General features: G+C 44.4%; 7 protein-coding genes across 7 annotated transcripts; 4 read left to right on the top strand and 3 right to left on the bottom strand.

Annotated features, from left to right (window-relative positions):
* Nucleotides 1-1,171: 1,171 nt before the first annotated feature.
* Nucleotides 1,172-3,446, top strand: L199_008539 (uncharacterized protein; the record flags this gene model as incomplete). The annotated part of the gene is made up of 3 exons (XM_064894219.1): nt 1,172-2,362; nt 2,416-2,937; nt 2,997-3,446. The coding sequence occupies 3 exons, from the start codon at nt 1,172-1,174 to the stop codon at nt 3,444-3,446; spliced, it is 2,163 nt and encodes a 720-aa protein (XP_064750291.1).
* A 483-nt stretch (nt 3,447-3,929) lies between these two features.
* On the top strand, nt 3,930-9,313 carry L199_008538 (uncharacterized protein; the record flags this gene model as incomplete). The annotated part of the gene is made up of 19 exons (XM_064894218.1): nt 3,930-4,004; nt 4,181-4,319; nt 4,461-4,561; nt 4,624-4,680; nt 4,746-5,634; nt 5,695-5,785; nt 5,859-6,284; nt 6,344-6,479; nt 6,531-6,712; nt 6,765-6,918; nt 6,980-7,093; nt 7,168-7,359; nt 7,417-7,443; nt 7,496-7,679; nt 7,743-7,805; nt 7,864-8,450; nt 8,515-8,651; nt 8,718-8,988; nt 9,050-9,313. The coding sequence occupies 19 exons, from the start codon at nt 3,930-3,932 to the stop codon at nt 9,311-9,313; spliced, it is 4,089 nt and encodes a 1,362-aa protein (XP_064750290.1).
* Nucleotides 9,314-9,899: 586 nt separating this feature from the next.
* Nucleotides 9,900-15,775, bottom strand: L199_008537 (uncharacterized protein; the record flags this gene model as incomplete). Its single annotated transcript, XM_064894217.1, has 7 exons — nt 9,900-10,064; nt 10,134-10,831; nt 10,903-11,025; nt 11,102-11,264; nt 11,353-12,911; nt 13,008-14,296; nt 14,394-15,775. 7 exons carry the CDS (start codon nt 15,773-15,775, stop codon nt 9,900-9,902), a joined length of 5,379 nt encoding a protein of 1,792 aa, XP_064750289.1.
* A 902-nt stretch (nt 15,776-16,677) lies between these two features.
* L199_008536 (uncharacterized protein) lies at nt 16,678-18,840 on the top strand (the record flags this gene model as incomplete). Its single annotated transcript, XM_064894216.1, has 11 exons — nt 16,678-16,714; nt 16,785-16,801; nt 16,869-16,897; nt 16,966-17,045; nt 17,120-17,233; nt 17,304-17,454; nt 17,529-17,754; nt 17,831-17,996; nt 18,075-18,412; nt 18,494-18,564; nt 18,636-18,840. The coding sequence occupies 11 exons, from the start codon at nt 16,678-16,680 to the stop codon at nt 18,838-18,840; spliced, it is 1,434 nt and encodes a 477-aa protein (XP_064750288.1).
* Nucleotides 18,841-19,037: 197 nt separating this feature from the next.
* L199_008535 (uncharacterized protein) lies at nt 19,038-21,041 on the bottom strand (the record flags this gene model as incomplete). Its single annotated transcript, XM_064894215.1, has 9 exons — nt 19,038-19,136; nt 19,254-19,730; nt 19,802-19,909; nt 19,979-20,056; nt 20,160-20,225; nt 20,336-20,506; nt 20,588-20,634; nt 20,773-20,903; nt 20,995-21,041. 9 exons carry the CDS (start codon nt 21,039-21,041, stop codon nt 19,038-19,040), a joined length of 1,224 nt encoding a protein of 407 aa, XP_064750287.1.
* A 708-nt stretch (nt 21,042-21,749) lies between these two features.
* L199_008534 (uncharacterized protein) lies at nt 21,750-22,832 on the top strand (the record flags this gene model as incomplete). The annotated part of the gene is made up of 1 exon (XM_064894214.1): nt 21,750-22,832. One exon carries the CDS (start codon nt 21,750-21,752, stop codon nt 22,830-22,832), a length of 1,083 nt encoding a protein of 360 aa, XP_064750286.1.
* A 299-nt stretch (nt 22,833-23,131) lies between these two features.
* Nucleotides 23,132-24,806, bottom strand: L199_008533 (uncharacterized protein; the record flags this gene model as incomplete). The annotated part of the gene is made up of 3 exons (XM_064894213.1): nt 23,132-24,340; nt 24,405-24,662; nt 24,771-24,806. The coding sequence occupies 3 exons, from the start codon at nt 24,804-24,806 to the stop codon at nt 23,132-23,134; spliced, it is 1,503 nt and encodes a 500-aa protein (XP_064750285.1).
* Nucleotides 24,807-24,874: the final 68 nt, after the last annotated feature.

Below are 24,874 nucleotides of genomic sequence, written 5' to 3'. Positions count from 1 at the left end.
GTAAAATTGTTGCTAATTCACGAGAGAAGCCAGGAACGGACAGTGGCCACTGGTTCGAAGAATTCAACTTTTCTGGGATAAAATGGATAAAATACAGATCAAAAGATATTCAGGAGACACACTCCATCTCACCAAATTCACCTAAACCCAACGAAGAATTTTGGATTTTGGATTTCATCAATCCCCCTTCTCCTATTCTCTCTTACAATTACATCTTTATCTGGCAATCATACATATACATTATAAGTCTCGCAAGTCGAGCATCAATCACATATACGTGAGTCCCCTGCTTCTCTCCCTCTTGTATCCCGCGTTGCCTTCTTTCCCCGCTTTCGATACTTCCTACCCTTTCAACGATGACTTCGTGTTCAATTTTCAAACTAGAGTCTGTTAGGCGAAATGCCCAAGACCCATAAATGCACAAATCTGAACTGTTCTTTCATATCGCTACTTTGTCTCTGCGCTTGCTCTGTACGGTGCTGACGATATTGTAGATATACAACAAATAGGGTTGAGAGCTTCGCGCTATCCCCTTTTCAACGTATCACCCAACTCAGAAGGTGAGTCTCGCTTCTGGTATTCTTCTCGTTTCTTCTTGTCATCTCAACCTTTCATCTACTGCCCACTATCCCTTATTTCATCTTCAAATTCTTACATGATGTCCCATATGGGAATTACCGCCTGAGCACGCTCGTCAACTCGCCTGTAGCGATACAGGAGAGGAGACGGGTAATTTGCTGATAAAACATGGCTGTTTTAATTTACTGATTCTTGTCATACTTCTGGAATCTCATCCAAGAAACGGTTGAAAGATATCCTGGCTGATATATGATTGGTCATCTATGACAGTGATATTCGAAACGAAAACTTTTATTGATTTTCGTCCCCTAGTCTTGTCTGAGCACAAGCTAAATGTAAGTCGTATACTCCTATCTCAGCTCATTTGATATGTCCATCTATCCATCTCACATAATCGTTCATCCTTCACTATAAATGATGATCACACACGACGGTCTTCTTACATATAAAAAAACTGGTGTAAAGGCCCGAAACCCATTTTATCCGGGCACCCAATCTGACTCATTATCGCCTGTTACCGGTTTCTTACCAAGTGCACATTGTGGCAGTAATGCTGACGGAACACACTTTTACGTCAGAACACTATCTCGCAATGGCTCCCTCACGACAGCCCGTTGCTGGTCCATCGAGACCGAAACACTCTCAGCAGCCAATCGCTCATTCCCCTCCTCCCTCATCATCCGTTTCTGCCTTCAACCCTTCTCGTACTCTCTTCGCTCTGGCATCACCTGTTCTCGGTTCAGCCGACAAAGTCCAAGTATGGGACGTCGCTACCGATCGAGTCATCTCTGAATGGGAAGTCGCTGGCGCAAGTAAAGCCATTACCGTCACTTGGACCAGTATACCCTCTTCCGATGCTGCGAGCAAAAAGAAGAAACGTCGAAAGTCCGGTCCTACCGATACTGGCGACGAGGAAGTGATTCTCATCACCTCAGCCAAAGGTCAGCTGGCAGTCTTTTCACCTTCCAAAGGAGAAATAATACGGACGATCGATCTACCTCAGCCAGCTACTGCAGCCTGGTCAGACGAACATGGTATCATCTTCGCTACCTCTTCATCCATCTTGGTGTTATCTGCCGATGCTTCCAGTGTTTCACACACTTTCACTCTTCCCTCATCTTCTACTGCCCCTTCGGCTCTGGCCATATTGCCTTCCTCAACCCCCGAGGTACTGCAAGTCCTCGTCGGTATTCTCTCAGTGGTGGTACTGCACCTCGACCTCTCATCCACAAAGATTTCATACTCCTCTGCTCCTCTTCCCGCATCCACCACTTCCATCAGCTCCATACTGCCTCTTCCCACCTCGGAGCAAGGCTCGTCCTTCTTGGTGGTATCGGAAGATGATCGCACGATATCTCAGTATACAATACTTTCTCCTCAAACACCACCTAAATTATCATATCGATACGCCTCGCCGACCTTATCTTCCGCCCATTCCCTCTCAACCTCTTCAAGCTTGTTATCCGTCTTACATGCTTCAGGCGAGATATCGCTATTCCATCTTCCCGGTGAATTGGACTTCTCTCGTCCGAAATCCGATTCAAAGCCAAGTACTGTCAAACTCGTGGAAGGTAAAGACGAACGAACGTCAAGAATTTGTCGAGTGGCCTTCGCTTCTGGAAATGAAGGTGCACCAGCTGCTCTCATGTGTGGTCGGATGACAGGTGGTGGAAGAGTCAAATGGCATCGAGCGGTCTACGAGCTACCTGAAGGTGGTCTCAGACCATCGACAGTGGTCAAATGCGATGCACAGGATCTAGTTGGAGATGCCAGTTCATCAACAGTGAGTTCATTAATTATGAATGCCTTGATATCAGCTGACATATACCGTCTTAGACACTGCCAATACAGCGATTCACTGCACCTGCAAATGTCACTGAGGCTCCCGCAGTCGACACCGATGAACCAGCATCTAAACTACCAACTGACGTCGATATGGCGGATCTTTCTCTGGGCGAACGAATGCTCGCCATACCGAACGGCACTGCTTTAGTTGAAGCTGAGCCCGAAGCATCTGCCGCAAAGGCCAAACCTTCAGCTGAAGTCACTTTCGATGGTCCTGTCAATGCCGCCTCTCTTACTCGAGTATTGGTCCAAGCTTTGCATACCTCCGATCCTGCACTTCTCACACTCTGTCTCTCTCATCGAAACCCCACCTTGATACGGAATACCATACGGAAGATGCCTGCTCAGCTCGCTTTACCACTACTCAAAGCTTGCGTCGAACGATTAGGTCAAGGTAAATCTGTGAACAAACGTGGTGGTGGCCGAGGTTCAGTACAGAATGAACAGCAGGGTCGAGGTACTGTTGAATGGGTTAAAGGTGTTCTGGTAGAGAGAGGGGCCTTACTCATGACTGTGAGTTTCAGTCAGCCCCGTTGCATATGATCCTCAGAAGCTGATATATGCGCATTAAGATGCCCTCACTACCATTACATCTTGCTACTCTATCGAAGTTGCTGCAAACTCGATTAGAAACTTATCAACCGCTCTCGACTTTATCCGGTCGACTAGACTTAGCTTTGGCTCAAATCCAGATGCGCAGATTAGCAGCCGAAGCAGCTTCACAATCAGCTTTGAACGGCGGTCAGAAAGGAGGTGAAGGTCTGGTATATATCGAAGGTGAAAGTGATGATGAGGATGATGTACCTATCGAAATGGGTGAAGAAGGTGAAATCGAAGATATCAATATGCTTGCTGGATCTGAAGACGAATCATCTGATGAAGAAGATGAGGATGAGGACGAAGATGACGAGGAGGAGAGCGAAGAAGATTTTTTGGAATCGGATGATGATGAGGGACTGTTGGATCTGGAAGCTGAGGAAAGTGAAGACGAAGATGATGAAGGGGATAGTGATGATGAGTAGATCAAGTATATGTACATACATATCTAGTTGCATTGCATAACATTCATACTATACGCATTCTTGCAATGATATGTGATATACATCCTGTTGTCATTACTATCACCTGTATGGTCATCGAGCAGTATCTCGCATGCACATGAATGGACAAGAAGGAATATTAAAAAAAATGGATGCCAAAGTTGTATTTTTATCTGGATACCCCACATAACAACCGATAAGAAGTGAGATCAAGTCGAGTTCGACATTACCAGTCGCGTCTCTAGAAACCGAGGAAATTTGATTTCACTTCGTCACCTCATCTACCTTCTCAGCTTTCCTCCCTTGCTGATACCTAACTTTCTCTAGGTATATTGCCATTCCTGAGACCATTGCAGGTATTCAACGATCTTACACTTTCTATTGACCAGGAGACCAAGGCGAAATAAATATCTTGATTTTCGAATTAATCACCTAGATCGACGGAGGAAAGGAAGGAACGACAAGATGTCGCAGTTGGGTGATAAGACCATTGAGGAATACGCGAGGAAGACTCTGGGCCTGGATGAAGAGCATGATAAGGTAAGTTGACCATCCTTGCTGCTTCTTATCTGTCTCAGAAGAGCAATGCATATCATATCGCAACCAAGGGCAGCGAAGAACAATATAACCTAGATGTGCTGCTGTTCATTCCTTCCTCCTTCTTGCTCCTTGGGACTACGTATTGATAAATGTTATCTCGTCTGATATGATGTCAGCCTACACCTCCATTCTACTTGTCAGCGTTCACAAACCATATGGAACGCTTTCCTAATGATACCAACTTTATCATCGAGTTGGCGGATCCGAGGAAGAAGAATAGTGATATAGGAGGGAATGGGTTTGGAGTCATCACATGTGAGTGAACTATAGACACTTGAGTCTACCCATGTAGTCCCAGTACTACGACAGTACATGTATGATGTCGCGCCCAACTATGCTCTAGTATCGACTAATGCTAGGTTGTATGCTGACATTAAATGTTGGCTGTTGACATAGGCATGGAAGATCTCTGCTGGCAAGATATCATCCTCGCTGCTGATCCTGATAAACCAGATGGAGGGAGACAAGATGGGTTTGGAAGTTTCTCCAACTATCAAGTGAGTTGATCTCCCATGTATGGTACGACTTGGTTTGCTGATCCCACTGATGACTTACGTAGGACCATTGTCATGAAGCCAATCATATCCGAGCGAGGTCTGTGCGTTGTGAGAAACTGGTGAGTCATTAAAGTTGATTTGTGATGATGACACGACAAGTTGACTCAACCAATCCGTCTCAAAGGGTATAAATAATCAGCAAAATGCCAATTCTTTCTCTTCTTCTTCTCTTTCTTCAAGACCTCCTAATCCTTTCGAATACCCTTCTTCTTCTTCGGCAACAACGCATCCTGAACCTACCCAACCGGGTGCATCGAGATCCTCAATCCTGGATAACCTCCCTCTTACCGGTCCCTCGTCTTCCACTCCATCTCCTTACAGCATGTTGGGTCGACCGAAACCTTCCACAAGTCCATCCAAGCGGTCTACTGATAACAACGACAGAAAACCTAGATTATCGTTCACCTCCTCACCTACTCGACCGAGCCGTTCGCTCCCTATCGATGTAATCAGCATATCATCGGGATCATCTCCCGCATCGGATGACGAGAACGAGTTCGACGAATTGGCGGAAGATTCGGATGACGATGGTGTGATTCCCTTATCCGAAGATGAGATACCCGATCAATACAGGAAAGTCACCAATAAAGATAATCCAATCTTACTTTCCGATTCCGACGACGAGGATATGGTGGTTAGAGATAGAGGCAAGGGTAAAGCTGTCGCTCGTACCCCTTCCAACATCCAAATCCCCCTCGCCCCGATCTTCACCCTCTCCCAATCTAATAGAAAGCCTAAGACTGAAAGCGAGGTCGAAGGTGGGATTGAGATGGTAAGAGATGATAGTGGGTCTAGTATCGGGGAGAAACAGAAGACATTCAATGATTTTCTGAGCAATATCTCTAAGAGCTCAAGTAAAGATAAGGGAAAGAGCAAGGAGACGAACTCCGAACCCAATCGAGTTCAGGCGCTGTCTTCGGAGGAGAAGATAAAGATGATGCTGCAAGAAGAGGCAGAGATGAAACCTACCCCAGCTATTCGCAATTCGAATCCAGCATTACCTAACCAAAATGGTGAGTGTCTGCTATTCTTGGGATATGATCTTATGCTAATATGCTGATGGTCCAATATAGCCATTGCTCCTATTGCGCAACCTCAGCCAAATGGTGCTAACATCGCCTATTATGATCTGGAAGCGAAATACCTTCGTTCTCCTGAAGTCCAGTATGTCTCCATTCTATCTTATCACGACTTCGCAGCCATTCATCGTACTTATTGAGCTGACGTGATCTCGTAGAGCCCAATGTATCGTCAAGCCCGAACTTTCTCTTTTAGTCAACGGTCGATTAAGGGTTTTGGCTATTCTCATGGTCAACCGAGATGTCCGACGAGAATACTTCCCACCTTCCCCATCTTTACTTACTCTCTTGCCCCAACTCCGATATAGAGGTCCACCATCGCTTGTCAACCAAGCAATACCCAAGGCTGCAGCTGGACCATCCACCCAACCTGGTTCGAACGCCATAATGAACGGACAGCACAATGGTTATGCAGGTGTTGACATGCCTGGAGCATGGAATGCTGGGCCTCCTCCTGCACCAGGACTAGGTGGACTTTACCCTATTCATGGCATGTATGCCGCGGGAGATGATGATGATGACATGTCGATGAGAGACATCTATGGTAGATTGGAAGAATATGATCGACCAAGAACCGAAGAAGGGTAAGTCTCAGCTCAGCCTGCTAAATGTTGATTTCATGTACTGATGAAAGTGGTATCAGCCTTCATTCCTTCTTTGACGAGAACCTCAAAGATTTCATCGAGGATACAACTGTCGAAGAATCGCTCAATCGACTTGGTCTCAACAGTATGGATGACCGTCTTCCAGATTTGAAAATCAAATTGATGGCTCATCAGGTGAGTTGCTGATCACGGCTTAGGTTGGCTCAGCTCATGAAATAATTCCAGATCCTCGGAGTCGACTTCATGATCGAGAAAGAGAAGGATAAAAAATATCTGGGTGGTATCAATGCCGATGCTATGGGTCTTGGAAAGACTGTTCAGTCGATTGCTACTATTGCTAGTCATCAGAGCGAAGATCCGAAAGTGAAAACTACGCTTATCATTGCACCCCTCGCTCTTCTTCATCAGTAAGCGTATCAACGCTCAATTATAGGAAGTCCACTGACAACGCTTAAATAGGTGGAAGAACGAAATCGAAGCGAAAACATCTCCAGGTTTCCTTCGAGTTTTGATATATCATGGGCCGAAGAGGGTGAAGAGCAAACACAACTTGAAGCAATATGATGTAGTCCTTACCACTTACGGAACTCTGGTCGCTGAAGCAGGACCGAAAGTGAGGACAATTATGTTCATTTGTCATGTGCATCAGCTGATGTTTGATCTTTTCCATCTAGGAGAAGCGCAAAAAGGCAGGTAGCGATGATGAAGAAGACTACAGAGATATCAAGAAACAAGGTCCCTTGTTCAAAGTACATTGGTGGAGAATCATCCTTGATGAGGCGCATCAGGTGAGCTTCATGTGCGGTTGCTCCGCATATCTCCAACCAGTTTGATGAACGCCCTGCTAATACTTGATGTTCAGATCCGAAACAAAGCTACTCGAGCTACCAAAGCCTGTTGGGCTCTCAAATCACATCTTCGATGGTGTCTGACGGGTACTCCCATCGTCAACACGTTAGACGATATGTTTCCTTATCTCCATTTTTTGAGTATTTCCCCTGCGGCGCAATGGGAACACTTCAGAGGCCATATCTCCCAAGTTCAGAAAAGACGAGTAAGCTTAGTTTCAACGTTCTTGGTAGACTCCTTTTACTAACACATGACGACATAGCCCAAGCTCGCGACTAAGCGTATGCAGGTGAGCTGAATACAGGTTTCGCATCGCCTTCGACAGCTGACCGTGTCTTTAGGCTCTGATCCGACCTTGTTGTATTCGAAGAAATAAGGACTCCGAACTCAACGGTCAAAAGCTTCTTCAGCTGAAACCTAAATACACCAATGTGGTTGAACTCAGCTTCACCGATGACGAGAGACAGATCTATACGGCTATTGAAAATAGGTTCCAAGTGCGATTCAATTCTTACCTTAAGAAAGGTATGTTGTCTCTTTTGACCCTTACACTTTAGGCTATTGCAGCTGACATACGATCGCTCGCAGGAACGGTCATGAAGCACTACTCGGTCGTCTTGGTAATGCTTCTCCGTCTTCGACAGCTCACTTGTAAGCTGACGATCAAATACTGGGGTTTGTGCGACAATCAGCTAACGTCCTTTTGCAGGTCATCCCTGGCTACTCCGACGAAACCCCAACGACGGTGCACACGAAGGAGATGTATTGGTATCGGATGAAGATCTCCTATCCGGTGTCGATGCCGTGAAGACTGACAATATCGCCGAAGTTGCTCGAGCTAAGACACTTTTGGGAGATGAAGTGGTGCAACAAATGAAGAAGAAATTAGCGGAACGACAAGCGAAGATTAACGATGCTGCATCTGACGACACTGAGGCGTCGCGAGAAGAGGAATGTCCCATCTGTTCCGACGTTTTCACCGACGAACGAATTACCCCATGTCTTCATTCTTTCTGTGCACCATGTCTACAAGATGTGTTCAATAGCGCTGCGAACAATGCAGATCTGGCCGATGCTGATATACACGCTGGTAGAAGGGCTTGTCCGTTATGTCGAGGGCCCATCGAAAGAGGACGAGTTTTTAGAGCGGACGCGTTCGTGGAACATGATAAGGAGGATGAAGAGAGTGATATGGCTGAGGAAGATGGAGTTGACGATGATATCGATGCGAAGTTGGAGCATAACGAGGAAGAAGAGGAATATGAGGAGGGAGATAGGAAAGGGAAAAGAAAGGCTGTGAGTTCCTGCACCCATCATGCAGTTTGTGTTGAAACGAGCTGACCTAACACCTCATGGGTAGACTGGCGATGTCAAACCTAGACTTATCAAGAAGAAGAAGAACGTGGAGAAACGTGAAGGTGAAGATCCTCTTGCAGATGTTGCTGGTGATTTGGCCATGGAAGATGTCCCTCCTTCTACGAAGATGAGGAAACTTGGGTAAGCTTCGTTAACTATCGCTCTCGTGTGCTCGAAAATGATTCAGCCTTCATCATCATCTGATAGTGATCTTATCGATGAAATCGACAAAAAGGGTCCCACTGACAAGATCATCGTCTTCTCTCAATTCGTTCAATTCATCGAACTCTGTTCTTTATTCCTTACTCGAAAAGGTATCAACCACGTTAGATATATTGGAAGTATGAAACAGGATGAGCGAGAAAAGGTGTTGAAAGATTTCGGAGAATCACTCAAGGATAAACCCAACTCTCCCAAAGTCATTTTGATGTCGCTGAAATGTGGTGGAGTGGGATTGAACCTTTGTGCGGCTAATCATGTACGTGAAATCATTTCTCAACTGGTCTATTCGTCATTCATATGCTGATGACTGGTCATAGGTAATTTGTATGGACCTCGCATGGAACGCCGCCACAGAAAACCAAGCTGTCGATCGAGCTCATCGAATTGGTCAAGATAAAGATGTTCATGTGCATAGACTGGTCATTGAAAATACCGTCGAGCAACGAATTATGAAGTTGCAAGAAGAGAAGCAAGCGCTATCGGACGGTGCGATGGGCGAAGGTGCTGCTGGAAGGTTAGGTAGATTGAGTGTAAGGGATCTTATGAGGTTGTTCGCTGTTGGTGGAGATGGTGAGGATTAGGGGGACCAGGAGGGTTCGTTGGTTTTGATGGATGAATAGGAGGATGCATCACGAGAAGAATAGAGTGGCCTCTGAATGAAGGGGGATTTGATTCGCAAAGAAGAGAGGAAAGATTAAAAAAAGAAAATGGAAAATGAATCAATAGAAAAGAAGAACATGTTACGATATTTCACGAGAAACGAGGTTTCAACAAGTTGTATATAGATTTGAACGAAAATTTCAACATCATTTGTTTCATTTGTAGACACGCATGAGTAAGCCTCATTCAGCGACTGGAGGTAATCATTAAAACATATATGTCTTTGTACATAACAAATCATGTCATGTAATCCAATGTGTATATCAAACGATCCTCTTGAGTCTTTCATCAGCGGTGCCAGTATCAGTCAAGCGGGTACAACGATTTGCATTATATCTGGGTCTATCTATTGAAGAGATAAGTGTAACATGTATTATATGCAAAAAAATTGGGATAAAGGCAGTAGATATGTGATATGTGATACGAGCGGAGCACAATGAGCCATAATCGAAAGAACAAATAAGAGCGAAACAAGATTTCGGATGCAGTATTGAATCGAGAGCAAGTCTATTCCCATTCACCAGTTGACATTAATTGAGCAAAGAATCCACCTTTACTTAACAACTCATTATACGTCCCATCTTCTACCACCCGTCCTTCACCAAGACATATGATCCTATCGCATCGTCGCATGGCTTCAGTAGAATGAGTGATGAAGATGGTTGTCCGGGACTATCATCCAAAGTCAAATGATCGATCATCACATCCTTTCTACACTATATGACATGAAACCGCACTTACATCTTTTATCCTTACAATCGTATCCAAAACCATCCTAGCATTATCCACATCCAGTGCACTCGTACATTCATCCAGAATCAATATATTCGAATTCTTGAATAATGCTCTGGCAATTTGTAATCTTTGAGCTTGACCTCCTGATATCAATCCTGCATTTTCACCCAGGTTTGTATCATACCCTTCCGGAAGGGACATGATGAATTCATGTATATTAGCTAATTTAGCCGATCTCTGTATCTCCCCTATCGGCAACTCCCCTCCTTTGGTAGTGGAGTTATGACCGTATGAGATATTCTCGGCGATTGTTTGATCGAATAAATTGGTAGATTGAGAGACTACCGATATATTATTTCTCAAGAATTTGATATCACTAGATTGTAAATCGTATTTATCTTCTAAGATTATCTTACCACCTGTAGGAAGATATAGCCGTTGAATGAGTGATGAGATTGTCGATTTTCCACTTCCACTTGGACCAACTATCGCAACGCATTCACCAGGCTTGAGTGTGAACGATATATCTTCTAAGATCGGTACGTCGGGTCGTGTAGGATATGAAAATTTAACGTGGTCAAATTTGATTGATCCTTTAATTGGGAATCTGAGATCTCCCTTGGACTCGTCAGTCGATGAAGTAGGTAGAAGATACAGTCGATTGAAATCTCTAGCTGCTATTCGAGCTTTCGCCATTGTCGGGACTAAATGATCACACATATATAATCAGTCATAGCTCATTTCACCTTGTCCTCAGTGTGGGATAAATACTCACTGAAATCAAGCATACCAGAACCGAAAGTCAGACTGAACAAGACCAAATTATAGACCTGTAACATTTGTTCATAGTTCATTATATTCTTCATCATGAATTCTGATCCGGCGTAGTTCATGAGAGCTGCAGAAACAAAAATGAGCAATCGGACCTTTATGTATAAATGAAGAAGAAGCAAGCACCAGACGATTTGACCTACCTTGAGCAAACAATGGTAAAGCACTTGCAACAGCTCCACCCATAGCCAGCGTCCAAGCCGTCTTATCACCCAATTGCTTAGCTCTGATGGCATCTTGTTGGAATTTAGCTTGGAAAGCCGAATCAAGAGCCATAGCTCGGATGCCTCGGATGTTCGCGATACTCTGTTTAAAAAGTCAAATATGTCAATCGCCACTAACATCTTCTCAAGATCCATGGCATGTCAGATCCAAGATCTCTTATCTAACTCACCTCGTAAAAAGTCCTTGCAACAGCCTCTCTCCCAGCCTTATGGGAAATTTCCACTCTACCCAGTATCCAACTATTGAATGCCAGAAATCCTCCAAACAGAGGTCCCAGTGCTAATCCAATCAACGTCAATTGCCATCCAACTATCATAGCCCATACCAGACCTAGTCCAATCATCGTGATCACCGTTACACTTTTGCCTATCACTTGGGACATTAGTGTCCTAGCGTCGTCTGCATCTTTGATTAAGATTTGGACTAGGCGTGAAGATGAATTGATCGATTCGTCATAAAATGATTTATCCTGTTTGATCATCTTATCGAATGCCACTTTCCTAATTTCATAACTCCATCTTGCACTTAACGAAACAAGTGCCCATTCCGATAGACAATCGCATAAACCCTGTGCGGCACATAGGGCAAGTACGATCATTCCGAATTTCGTCAGAGAGTGGGTATCTACTCCTCCTGAACCGACGATTTGCATCAGTTTGGCGAGGAAGAAGGACCATACGGGTGTGGTTATTCCGTGTCCTACCGAGCCTAGACAACCTAAAAGAAGAAGGTATTTGTTGGGCATGGTAGGGAAATGAAGTTTGATCAGGGACGTGATGCTTGGTATTGGAGTTGGAACTGGTACGGTCGATGATGATGTAGTGATGGCTGCATTGTTAGCGTCGGAAGAAGAAGCTTTGAGATCGTCTTCGAGATTTTCACTCAGTGTGCGCTGTTGTCTTTGTCGGATTGAGACGGATGTACGTGATGCGGGACTATCTTTCTCTATCCATCCTGGGTGGAGCAACCCCTTATCTAGAGTCTGAGGCGGAGTAACGGCGATCTGAGCTTGTGCGTTGGGTAATCTAGAGGATTCGATGCTGGGTCTCACTCTGTTACCTTCGAAACTTGATCGTATAGTCGGATGAGGTGATTGATCGATACCGAATGACGAAGATCTCCTTGACATCTTACTTTCAGGTCTACTAACACTGTATCTACTCGGTGCTCTTGATCCAGCGAGGTCATCGGGTGTCCAAGTCAAACTCTTCTGAGCTCTACTCAACCTCTTACTTGATCCAGGAGTTTGGATAATTTTATGGTTATTCGATCTTGTATGTGAGTAATCATCCAGTATGTCCCTGTAGGTACTATCAGGTCTTCCGCTGCCACCTATAGCGCTTATCCTGGCGAAGTTGGGTGTACTAGCTCTAAACGACTGTCTCCTCTCATCGATCAATTCTTCAATATCAAACTCGTCTTCCATACCCAATATGTCCTCTAATCCTTGCTGCCAGTTCGTTTCGTCCGAAATCCGCTTGGTAGGGAAAGGTGTGATGGCTTGTTCGGCAGCCATTCCAGCAAACACCCCATTGGACTTCTTCATCAGATCCATTCTGAAACCTTGTTCGGTGATGACCCCGTGGGACATGACGTAGACAAAGTCATCTGACATGATTTGAGATAAGTCGTGAGTGATGACGATGGTAGTTCTGTTATGTCTCCATTTTTTGAGGTTTTGGAATACTTGAATACGAGACGTGGGATCGAGGGCTGAGGTCGCTTCGTCTGTAAAAGGACGTTATACGCGGGTAACAATCAGCATGAATACACTTTTCAGGAAGGGTGAAGTGACGGTTGTCCAGCTGTTGTCCTTCTACTTACCTAGTATCAAAACCGTAGGGTCCCTTATCCTAGCTCTGGCGATGGCCAATCTCTGTCTCTGACCACCACTCAAACTATTCCCACCTGAACCAATCTTCGTCTCGTACCCTTCAGGCAGTGACTCGATGAAATCATGTATCATAGCCATTTTACAAGCTTCCACGACCTCCTCTCTCTTCACATCCTTAGGTTTTTTATCACCTCCTGAACCAGCCAGACCCAAAGCGACATTATCGTGTATCGACATATCAAACAATATACAGCCTTGTTGAACAGCTGCTATATGCGTTCGTGTAAATCCCATATCGATATAACTGAAATTTTGATTATCCATTATGATTTCGCCCGTTAGGGGTTTGTGTAATCTTAGTAAAATCTGAGCGATAGTCGATTTCCCAGATCCACTTCCACCTACTATAAATGTCGTTTCTCCCGGTGGTATAAATAAATATATGTCTCTTAAAACGAGATTCTCAGGTCGGGAGGGATAACAGAATGATATATTGCTGAAGTTGAATTCACCATGACAACGTATAGGTGTTATACCTCGTAGTGTACTGATTCGTTTTGAGCTTCTTGTGTGTTTCTTCCCGAATATACCATTTCTTGTGGTCTTTGTGGTGGGCGATGGAGGAGGGAATGAAGGTGAAGTAGGTGAATTGAAAGGATTCTCGCCAACAGCAACGATCGATTCTCTCGTTGGATCATTTCGGATAACCGTCAATAAAGATGCCATTGAATTTTTACCTTTGGTTATCCCCGTCAAATGAGGAACGACCTGTTGAAGGTATGTAGCGGAAAACAGACAAGCCCAAAAGCAAGTCATGACATCTCCACTTGACGCTTTACCATCTCGGACAATTTTTGCTCCGTACCAGAAACCTAGAACAAACGTTCCAAGTAATAGAAAATCCGTCATTCCACTTGATATACCCCATACCAGACCTTGTTTGATCAATGATGTTTTACCTTTACCGATCAGATTCAAGAATCGATCTCCCTCGGCTTGTTGGGCGTTGTGTACTTTGACGGTGGAGATGGCCGATGTGACTCGCTCGACATTGGTAGAGGCTTCTGCGAATGCCCTTCGTTCGGAAGCGTGTAGTGGCGCAGCGAACACCTGGGTGATGATTTGAGTGAGGACCACGATTGGGATGGTAGAAAGTGTGACAAGTGCGAGGATGGGAGCTTTGATCATCGCTAGGATAAAACACAGAGCGAATGTCGCGAGGTTCATCACGACTGCACCGGATGACATGGCTGTGGCTAGTCGGACATCATCTGTCTCTCTGTGAAAAGAGGATCTACTGTCAGTCCATGATATCTTTAACAGAAGAACATGATAGGAGGGTTTGTATCAGAGCACTTGATATGGGATTCACTGACCTGGTAAATTTCGACATCAGTCCTCCTACACCAACGGCCTCTTTCTTTTCCTCCCCGTTGCCCATCTCTCCACCGTTAGTATGATCCTGATCCCTCATCCCCATTCCCAAATCGAACCATTCCATACTTTTATTCTGTACACCCTCATACACCAATTCCCTCAACTTGGCAGCAACGGATTCACCATACCAGACCCAAAACGTCCCTTTGAAATAATTGAATATCACACCTAGTATACCGGCTATGGTCAACTTCAGGGACGTATCTCTTACACCATCTTTCAAAATACTCTTATCGGTGTCCGTAGCAAGTTCCGTGAAGGACGGATATGCAGCGAAGATGGCGAACGCGTCGCCTATTACTAAAGACATGTATGGTGCGATTAATGCTGAGAGTATAGAAAATATGATCGCTGGTATCAAAAACAGTAGATATTCCCTTGGTGTGGATAGGGCGAATAGGCCTCGGAATGTCGGTCGGACAGGATCGATGGGAGTTTCTGGTAATTTTGAAGAAGTTGAAGAAGTAGGTGAGAACAGTGATTTATCCGTTGGTCCCGAATCTTCCTGTGAATTGAATGGTAAAAGATCAGGATGATTTTCATATGTCGAAGGAGGTATGGGTGTAGCAGAGGGGTAGAGAGATCTTCTATATTCGGATATTGGTCTATCTTTCTCCTTTAGATCATCTAACATTGGACCAAAACTTAATTTTTCCCCTTTGTCGTTCAGGCCTCTAGGCGATAATGATGCGAATTGATATCCTGGCATGGTACGTTGTTTACCACCTGATACTCTGACTTCGGAATATCCAAATCGGTCATATCCATCGTCACTGTTCTCCTCCTCATTATCTTCATTATCTATATCCATATCCGGTGCTTTACTACCGTGATTGTGGGTATACTGTTGGATCGAATGTCTATCGTGAAAAGGTGATTCTCTTTCGGTAACACTAGGTGGGACCCTTCTGGGAGTGATAAGTGTAAGTTCGTAATCTAGATCGTGAGTGTGGTCCCGGTCAGGCAGTTCGAAATGATTGGGAAATGCTGATGGAGGTGATGAGTAATATACTGTGCTAGAGGGTGAGAGTGGTAAGGCAGTATCGACAGCTCGAGTCAAAGTGGATGCAGGTGATGTGAGCTGTGTTCGAGTCTGCTGAGGTGGTGTAGAAGGTATATACCTTGGTGGACAGGGTGTCGTTAGATTTCGTACTGTTCCAGTCCCAGAGGATGTGGAGCAGACAGGTGGGTATCGTGAGTTCGTAAAATTCGTTGTCGATGGTGGACGTGAGAATGCAGGGCTGGGTGGGTTTACTCGAGACGAAGAAGGAGGGGAACGTAATGAACGTTTAGAAGGAGGAGTATGAGATGGAGATGACATGGTAAAGTAATGCTGCTACACGGTGCCCCCTAGCTTGTCGGATCAATCGAATTGAGTGGTAGGTACGAATTAGGTTCGGGCGCTTTTGCAGCAAGGAGGTAGAAGTTGATTCAACGTTTGTGTGTGGTTGCTGACGTTGATTGATTTGTTGAGGATGCGGTGCGTTATACGGCACTGTAAGCCTTTAATGCGTGGTGAATGATCTGTAAGAGGTGAGTGGGACACTAGATGTCAGAGTGAGCGGGATAGAGTCTTGTGTCAATTAGTCTGTCAGTATATATCGGCGTTGAAGTGAGAAGATAAAACTGAAAAGAAAGACATTACATGCTATTTGCATTGCTGGTACCACGCCTGATAGCATGCATCTTCATTATCGTACCCGTACACATCATGTCCTCACCTCATCTTACACTGTACATGGTCTGCCGATTTGTGTGAGTGTAGTGCAGTATTTTATCTGATCCTAAAAAAAGCGAACAATAAGAAGTTGATCCAAAACCATCCTCATGAACAATAAAGAAGTTTGATCATCCTCTCAGGGTAAACAGCTCAGGTACCATCATGATCTCGGTCTCTTTTTGGCATGACGTGGCATTGTCAACAGTCAGTCCTCATCATCCGGATAGCCCGGCAAATGAGCCGGCTTGTGCACGTGTCAAATACGTAAGACGAGCGGGCCGGGGCACGACGGGCCGACTTCAACTCGTGGTTACAACCTCGAGGTAGGTGTATGAATGAATTTCAGAAGGATGCCCACCTGGTGGACAGTCTGGAATTTTGCACATATACCACAGGGTATCCACCTCGACATCTATCTTCTTGTTCCCCCTCCTACATATCGATATCTATCATTGTAGAACCCCTTCCCATCTCCCATAACTCTAGCATAATCACTGTTCACCATGTCTGGTCTCAAGATCACAGAGTTCTCCGTTCATGGTGAGTGCTCTCAATGACACCGCAGAAGGTGTCTGACACGTTAGCTGATGAGCTGTGTTCTCCTTCATAGACATTCGTTTCCCCACCGTGAGTCCGCGAGGTCAATTACACCTCGAAGAGTGCAATCACGTACTGACCTGATTCTGACCGGTAGAACGTCACTGGTGATGGTACCGATGCCATGTGAGTGTCTTCTTCCCACAGCCATACCTGTCACACGAGCTGTATACTAATTCATGAATGATGTGTAGGAACAAAGAGTGTGATTACTCTGCTGCTTACATCGTACTCAAGACCAACTCTGACCTCAAAGGTCAAGGTATGACATTTAGTAAGTCATATTGCATTCCAGCCTAAGTACCTGAAACCAAGAATCAACACACTGACATTGGCATCTATCTATAGCCATTGGTAGAGGTAACGATATCGTGTGTTATGCCATCGAACAGATCGCCAACCGAATCGTCGGTAAAGAATTGGATCCTATCTTCAATGATATGGGTGCTTTCTTTGATTTCCGTGAGTTGCCGGCTAGCCGCTCTTAGGAGGAATTCTCAGTCAACTTAGCTGACGAGTTTGGAATATCTAGTCGTATCTGACCCTCAACATCGATGGTTGGGTCCCGAGAAAGGTGTAATCCACCTCGCTACAGCAGCAGTCAACAATGCTGTATGGGATCTGTTAGCCAAACACGAGAAGAAACCATTATGGAAATTGGTTGTTGACTGGACACCAGAACAGTGAGTGTCAACAAACTCATTTTAATCAATTCTCAAAGGAGTCCACACTGACGATTGCTGCTGTGCACTTGTAGATTCGTCAAAGCCACTTCATTCCGATACATCACCGATGCCATTACTAAGGAAGAAGCTTTAGCTCTCCTCAAAGAGAAAGAAGCCGGTAAGAAGGCAAGAGAAGAGGAAGTTATCAAGAAAGGTTATCCTGCGTACACCACTTCGGTCGGATGGTTAGGTTACTCTGATGAGAAGGTTGTGAGATTGACTAAGGAAGCTTTGAATCAAGGTTTCAACCATTTCAAGGTGGGTTCAATTTTACCCATTTCACTATGTCCAGCCAAGAGTATAGTAAGCTGACTATTGGAGATGCGGGTTATAGCTCAAGGTCGGTGCTGATCCCGAAGATGATCTCCGACGAGGACGACTCATTCGATCGATCATCGATGACAAAGCCAACTTACCTGCTGGTCGAGTGATTGAACCTCGAACTATTGAAGGGAAGAATGCCGGTCCAGCAGGATGTGTCTTGATGGTAGATGCCAATCGTGAGTCTATCATCTATCATCTATCGTACAAACCACGTTTGAAATGAACAAAGGGCTAAGATGTCTTGGTTTATGTAGAGGTATGGGACGTCCCTCAAGCTATCGAATATATGAAAAAGCTCGAACCCCTCAAACCATGGTTCATCGAAGAGCCCACCGCTCCAGATGACGCAGTGGGTCACGCTGCTATCCGAAAAGCCCTCAAGGAGATAAACATCGGTGTGGCTACCGGTGAACATGCCCATAATCGAATGGTATTCAAACAATTGTTACAACTTGATGCTATAGATGTCTGTCAGATCGATTCATGCAGAGTTGGAGGTGTGAACGAGTTGTTATCTATCATGCTTATGGCTGCCAAATATGGTGTACCCGTTTGTCCACATGCAGGAGGTGTCGGTTTATGTGAATATGTCGTGAGTCCGAGTCTCTACGTAAGATCATAGGGAAAGAAAGAGAAGATACTGATGACATGTTATATGGTATATTTCTCATAGATCCACTTATCGTTGATTGATTATATTTGTGTGTCAGGTGAAATGGAACGAAACGTCTTGGAGTTCGTAGAGTAAGTTCAGCCTATCCATCTTCCCATGTATTACCACATTCTAAGCTGATTGTACTCAAATCGTTCCTTAGCCACTTACACGAACACTTCTTGTACCCCGTATCTATCAACTCTCAAGGTCGATACAACGTTCCATTAGATCCTAAAGGTGGATACTCCATTGACATGTACGAGCAATCGATGAAGGAGTACACTTACCCCGAAGGTTCTTATTGGGTTGCAGCCGCAGAAGCTGAAAAGAGAGGTGAAGCTCCTCCTATCCCAAAACATCTGTAAATAGAAAATTTTGTTTCTAGGGTGTAGTTGTCAACTGGAATGGTTTCTTTGTTTATTTGTCAATACAATACATAATAGGGCACATATGCATTTTCATCATACGACTGCTTTTCAAACATAACATGATCATTGAATCAAAACAAAGGAGAAAACTAGTAAGAGAATTGATGAATTGTCTGTCCTCCGTTTCACCTAATCTAATCTAGCTGCCCAGAGAAGATCAACTCTATCGCAGCTTCTACATTGCCTCCTGTCGATCTCAAAGCTCGTATATTCTTCTGAGCGTCCCATAAACCCTGGTGAATCACCATTGTTTATCAGCATGTTGCATTTTGAGAGAATTATCGAACATTGAACCGAAATTTAATGCTTGGTAAGAAGGGGAAGATGGAATGACCCAAGTCATAACTCACCATGGCGTTCAATTGACCTAACTGAGTCGCATAAATCTCTTCAGGGGGTCTCTCATCCCTTGGTGCAGCGGGCGCACCAAACCCGCCAAATCCACCTAGTCCTCCGAGCCCTTGACCTCCACCAGCACCCGCACCGCCGCCGAAGAGCAACGAAGGATCAAATCCAAAGGGGTTTCCACCAGCTCCACCGGGTCCACCGGCACCTGCACCTGCACCTCCAAACAAGGCGGCTAGGGGATTAGGAGGTTGAGTATTTCCTCCAGATGGAGTTGAAGGATTCTGACTGTTATTGTTATTGTTGTTGTCGGTATTGGTAGTTGGGGCGTTGGGAGCGAATAGATTGGGGAATGGATCTGAAGGAGGGTTATTGCCTGCTTGTGGAGTTTGACCAGCTCCTGGAGCGGCACCAAAGGGATTGAAACCTCCTAATCCACCTGCACCTCCTTGTCCAGCCATGGAAGCGTTCATTTGCATCATCTAGTCGCGATAAGAACGATATGTAAGCTGTTGATTCTCCTCTTCGAAGGACCAGAACACGGTCAGCTTACAGCTCTGAGAGTTTCGGGATTAGACATCATCTGTCTAAAGAAGGGGGATTGCATCATCTGTCGGACTTGGGGTCCCATAGATTGTAATTGAGGGTTGGAAGCGATTATCTATGTATGAAACGCACATGTCAAGTTAGCTGAGTGATCATCTTGGACCGATCGGTATATGGAACATACCTGGTCTAAGACTTCTGGTCGGGACATCATATCTGCCATTGACCTGAGGAAATCTGGGTTATTCATCATTCCAGTCATCTGGAAGCAACAATAATTAACATCAGCTTTGATGGGAACACATATACACCACAATCCAGACAGCTGCTGGTGTCAATGTGATTTGATAAGATAGTCCACTCACAGCATTAGGATCAAACATATTATCTAAGCCAGGTTGACCAGCAAAAGGGTTAAATCCTGCTAATCCCTATAGTACATAATCCACATCAGTATAAGCTTTTGAGCATGAGGGTATTCTTCCGTCCATTGATATATCTTGAATACGATATTATGATCATAAGATATACCTCAGCTCACATGATGGATGTTCTCGACGTTATCAATCGGATTACTGCCCACATTCAATCCAGTTCCCATCTGAGGTAATCTAGGCAAAGCTGCTGAAGAACTTGATCCGCCCGTTGTTGATGAGGTGGCTGGGGTGTTGGATTTGGCTGCACCTTTGACCATATGTATAGTATGTCCGGTCTATGCCAATCATCATCAGCTCTTTCACTTCAATGGAAGAAAGTGCTAAGAGTTCCGGCTGAAGTAGGACCATCGGCTCACCTGAATCTTATATGATGATATCGTATCTTCATCTTTGAGTACTTTACCTATTGACAATGATTATTCATCAGATACAGCTCATCAAGAGCGGAAAGAAGTAAGAGCGGGAGAAGGAAGACGTAGCGCGAAAGGTAGAGGGAAGCAGAAAGACAGATAAAGATATACAGTTCAGATATGGAACATACCAGAATAGATCAGTCTTTGTCTCTCCTTCTCCACATCGGATTTCGAGGCTATCGACTCTTTCAAATCCAGCACTGTCTTGTCCGGTGAGATAGTTATGGAAAGCTTGAGTTCAGATGGACCTTTGATGGTGCTATGAACATTTCAAGAAGATTAGCCAGCGTGATCGTAGGCGAGTCGGAGGAAGGGAGGAGAGGGATGACATCATCTAGAGAGAGACTTACATGGTGATTTCCGATGAGGAAGAGGGAGAAGAAGCTGCTTCAGACATGTTAGATGAACTGTACACTGGAGGGTTAGGTTGTTGAATATATGAAAGTACTTCAAGGGTGAAGAGTGCAAGTGTGGGATAGAAAGGAAAGTCAAAGATCAAGACGATGATGATTGTTGTTATCGATGACCAAGTGCAAGTGATCGGGATCCGTGCGCAACGTGGCAAATCACTCATATTCGCCTGAGATCATCTGTATCTGTGGTCTTTGTCGTCCCGCACCAAATCCTTCCAGTATCCTTAGGGTGCATGCTTCTGGATGACCATCACCGTAAACAGGTAGGTCACTGTCGCTCTGGAGGCGTATTCGGAGGGTCTTGCCGATGATCTTTCATGAGGTGCTCAGTGCCCAATGCTCGGTGCTCAATCGTCGATGACTGACTGAGATACAGTTTCGAGGTCTGTGCGTTGCTGAGTGCGTATGTGTCAGAGATGCGCATGTTGATCTTGTGCGACAAGATGTTTTCCTCGTGTTACTCTCTCTCTCTTTCTTGAGCCTTCCTGACATCTTAACATCATCTTGCAATTGAGACCCCTAACACTATTCAGACCGAACGATATGAGTCAATCCTATCAAGATGCACACCTCAGCAAGAAGATCAAACTGAATCCACCCGCGAATCAGAAAGAACCCCTGACCCTGCTCAATTATTCTACGGTCTCGATTGCCCTCCAGGAAGCGGAACTCGTAGGACATGCAAATTGGAAATGATCAATTCCATACGACATTTACATTTCGCATACGATTACATCTCAGTCCCACAAAACCAAGATGGCGAATGGATGACTGTCACCAATTCCATGAATCACTGGGAGAACATACCGAATCTATCCCAATTCATTGAAGGCTGCAATGAATCTATCAAACAAATGGAACGGTTTCATCTGTCCAATGAACATCATCACTCCTTGAAGTTGGAATTATTCAAGAAGCTCAAGACTGTTACTTTCGGATACAAAGAGAAATTGTTCTTCTTAGAACATCAACCGTATCACCACTACCGTCAGGTTGAAAGACAGCGTCAGGTCCTACCACTCATGCGTGATGCTAAAATCCACAGCAAGAAAGACTTGGAGCTGATATCGCGGACTTGGTCGAAGCTTATCAATAAGCTTATCAGACCTTTACATGTCTGCAGAGAAGTTTCCAATGGACCTCTGGGATTCGGATTCTCCTCTTATCAATGCCCAAATTCTTCGACTGGCTATGGGTCAATTCCACACACTTACACTTTACATTATTCCTCAAGACATCGAAGAAGTGCTCAAATGCCCAACTATATCCACGGTACTCTGAACAGATTGATATTAGAAGATAGCGTATTAGAAGATTTTCCAGGAGACGATGATGAAGATGAAGAGGACGATGATGAACGATTCAGAGCGGTTAGGGTATTCAATTGGATTTGCGACATTACTCTCAGCCAACTCACTCGCAAACGAGATATTGACTCGACAGCTTCTTCTGAGAGTCTTTATGGAAAGACAAGTGTACCGGGAACCACCAAGATCCGGATTTATTCCACCATGGACTGGAAAGTGATCAATGAAGGAATAAACCTACTGTTGCTAGATCCGATATATGGTCTATTTGTTAATATCGATCGATCAATCACGATGCGGCAGCCTAATGATCTTGAGGTCGGTATGGCTAACAAACCAGTATTCCAGCTGCAATCTCCAAAACTTGTAGAGAAAGGTGTGACAATCGAATTGATGAGGATGAAAGATGCTGGTACTTGTCCGGCATGTGGCGCATATGGCGAGTTTGGAAGATGTCCCACTATATGAGTTAGTATGAATAGGATGAAGGATGACGATGTTCGAAGAAGTGTGACTCAGAGACTGGAGGGATACATGATCGAAGAGGATCCTCATTGAAATGCAAATATCGCAAGAGAAGTGGATATGTATATTATAGTATATATCTCTGATTCATGGTTCATCTGAACATCGCAATGCATATATCGTTATGTATGTACATGAATAGGCATCTCTCAAAGGCAATTGGATGATCAGTATATACGATACGATATTACTATTAACATCGACAAAGGTGATATTCGTAGGCACACACCAGAGAATATCGTTTAAACATCATGTTCAATCGATCCACAACAGCTACATTCCACCGAATTGATGGGTTGACTTTCGGTAGATTCTCTAACATGGATAGATAAACCTCTAGCATGATAATAAGACACACCTTTATTCATTAACCATCCTTCCAATCTGCTATATACAAACATTCTATCTTTTTGTGAAGCTCCACCTCTGGTAAGAGTTGTGACCGTTGGATTAGTATTCCACTTGAGGTCGTTCGCTACGATTCTGAGCACGTTAAAATCAACAGGTAAGATAATATTCAACCTTGTGTGTCTGATTCTGTTGTCCTTTGCTCCTTGAGGGTTTGGCAACTTGTTTGCAAATTTTGAGATGATCTTTCGGAAGTGTCCGAGTAATGCTTGTACGACGAAGCTGAGTCGTTCGTCAATCGAAGATGTCCATTGATTAGCCGAATAAGGGGGGAAAAGACTTTTACAAACGATCCAATTGTTCGTTGTACCTTGAAAGATGTATGGCGATTTGCCGAAGAATTTTCCCGTATTGTTCATAAATACGTTGATTTGTGTCGGAGCATATTTGGTCTCTCCTGAGATCACTGGATGTGGAGATGGACAAGGAAGATAACTCCAGGGACCGAAATTCGAATGATAGCATACTTGTCGATATTGACTGGACGAGGTGTTATGAGCCAATTCTCTTGATAATCCCATTGAGATTTCTCCTTTTCTTTCCAGTAAATCTTTGACAATTTTATCCTCAAGAGAAGGTTTAGGTTTCGCACCTGATAATTTCCCAATAGCAGTTTTGTTAAATAACCAAAGGCAGTTGGTAGCCATGTAAGGCATTTTACCAATCATAATATTTCCGATATTTCCCATTTTAACCCCCAACTCCATCGATCCTTCCGTTCTGAGCTTTGCCAATAATTGATACGCATGCGATGCGCTATCCAAAGCTTGAAGGTACATCTTGACGTACTTCATATCTTCCTGACTTTGTGGCATCCTATAAATCGAGAGGTTCATCCATTCAAAATCACCTGAGAAAGATGGAGTAGATTTCGAATAGGATTCAGGATATACCAGGGAGATACGCTTGACTTTAGACAGACATTGGACCTTCGATATCCTGTTACCCACAGGGGGTGTAAGATCGATACCGTAGAAGAACCTATATGGGTCGGAAGTGGTAATCTCGTTATAGAGTATGTCGGAAGCGACTCTATTGAATGTCTACTTGATAACGTCAGCTCAGATCGTCAAATCATTAGACACGTTGTGGGGTCAGTCGACTTACTGTTGAAAGTCTCATACACGTTGCTAGATCTTTACCGGTAGAAGTGTTTCCACCAGTCATCATGTATCCGTCGTAACCTCTTTGCCAGCATGGAGGAGTGTTGTAAGTCGGTTCAGCGACCAACAAAAAGATATCTCGCCAAATTTCATCAGGCAAAGTAGGAAGTGGACGCGAAGGTCGAGCATCGATATCTGTATTCGCCTTTCGTTCTAATTTTGGTTTTGGTCCAAGTACTTTGTGAGTATGACGGCAAACGAACTGAGTAGAATGTGACACATCAGACGTTAATATCAGCCAATTGATCGGATATGGTGATGGTGCGGTCTGTTTTTGGGGAGTGATATGTGTTCGCTCAGTTTGACTCACCCATCGAACGAACGTGAAAAGAGCTATCAAACCCATGATGGTCTGGTGAGAAAGGGAAGTACAGTAATGAGCTGTAGATAGAAAGAAGAAGAACAGAAATGAAG

The sequence above is a fragment of the Kwoniella botswanensis genome, chromosome 3 (genome assembly GCF_036426115.1).
Source record: "Kwoniella botswanensis chromosome 3, complete sequence".
Taxonomy (NCBI): Eukaryota; Fungi; Basidiomycota; class Tremellomycetes; order Tremellales; family Cryptococcaceae; genus Kwoniella; species Kwoniella botswanensis.
This window is presented reverse-complemented; position numbering and strand designations above follow the sequence as displayed.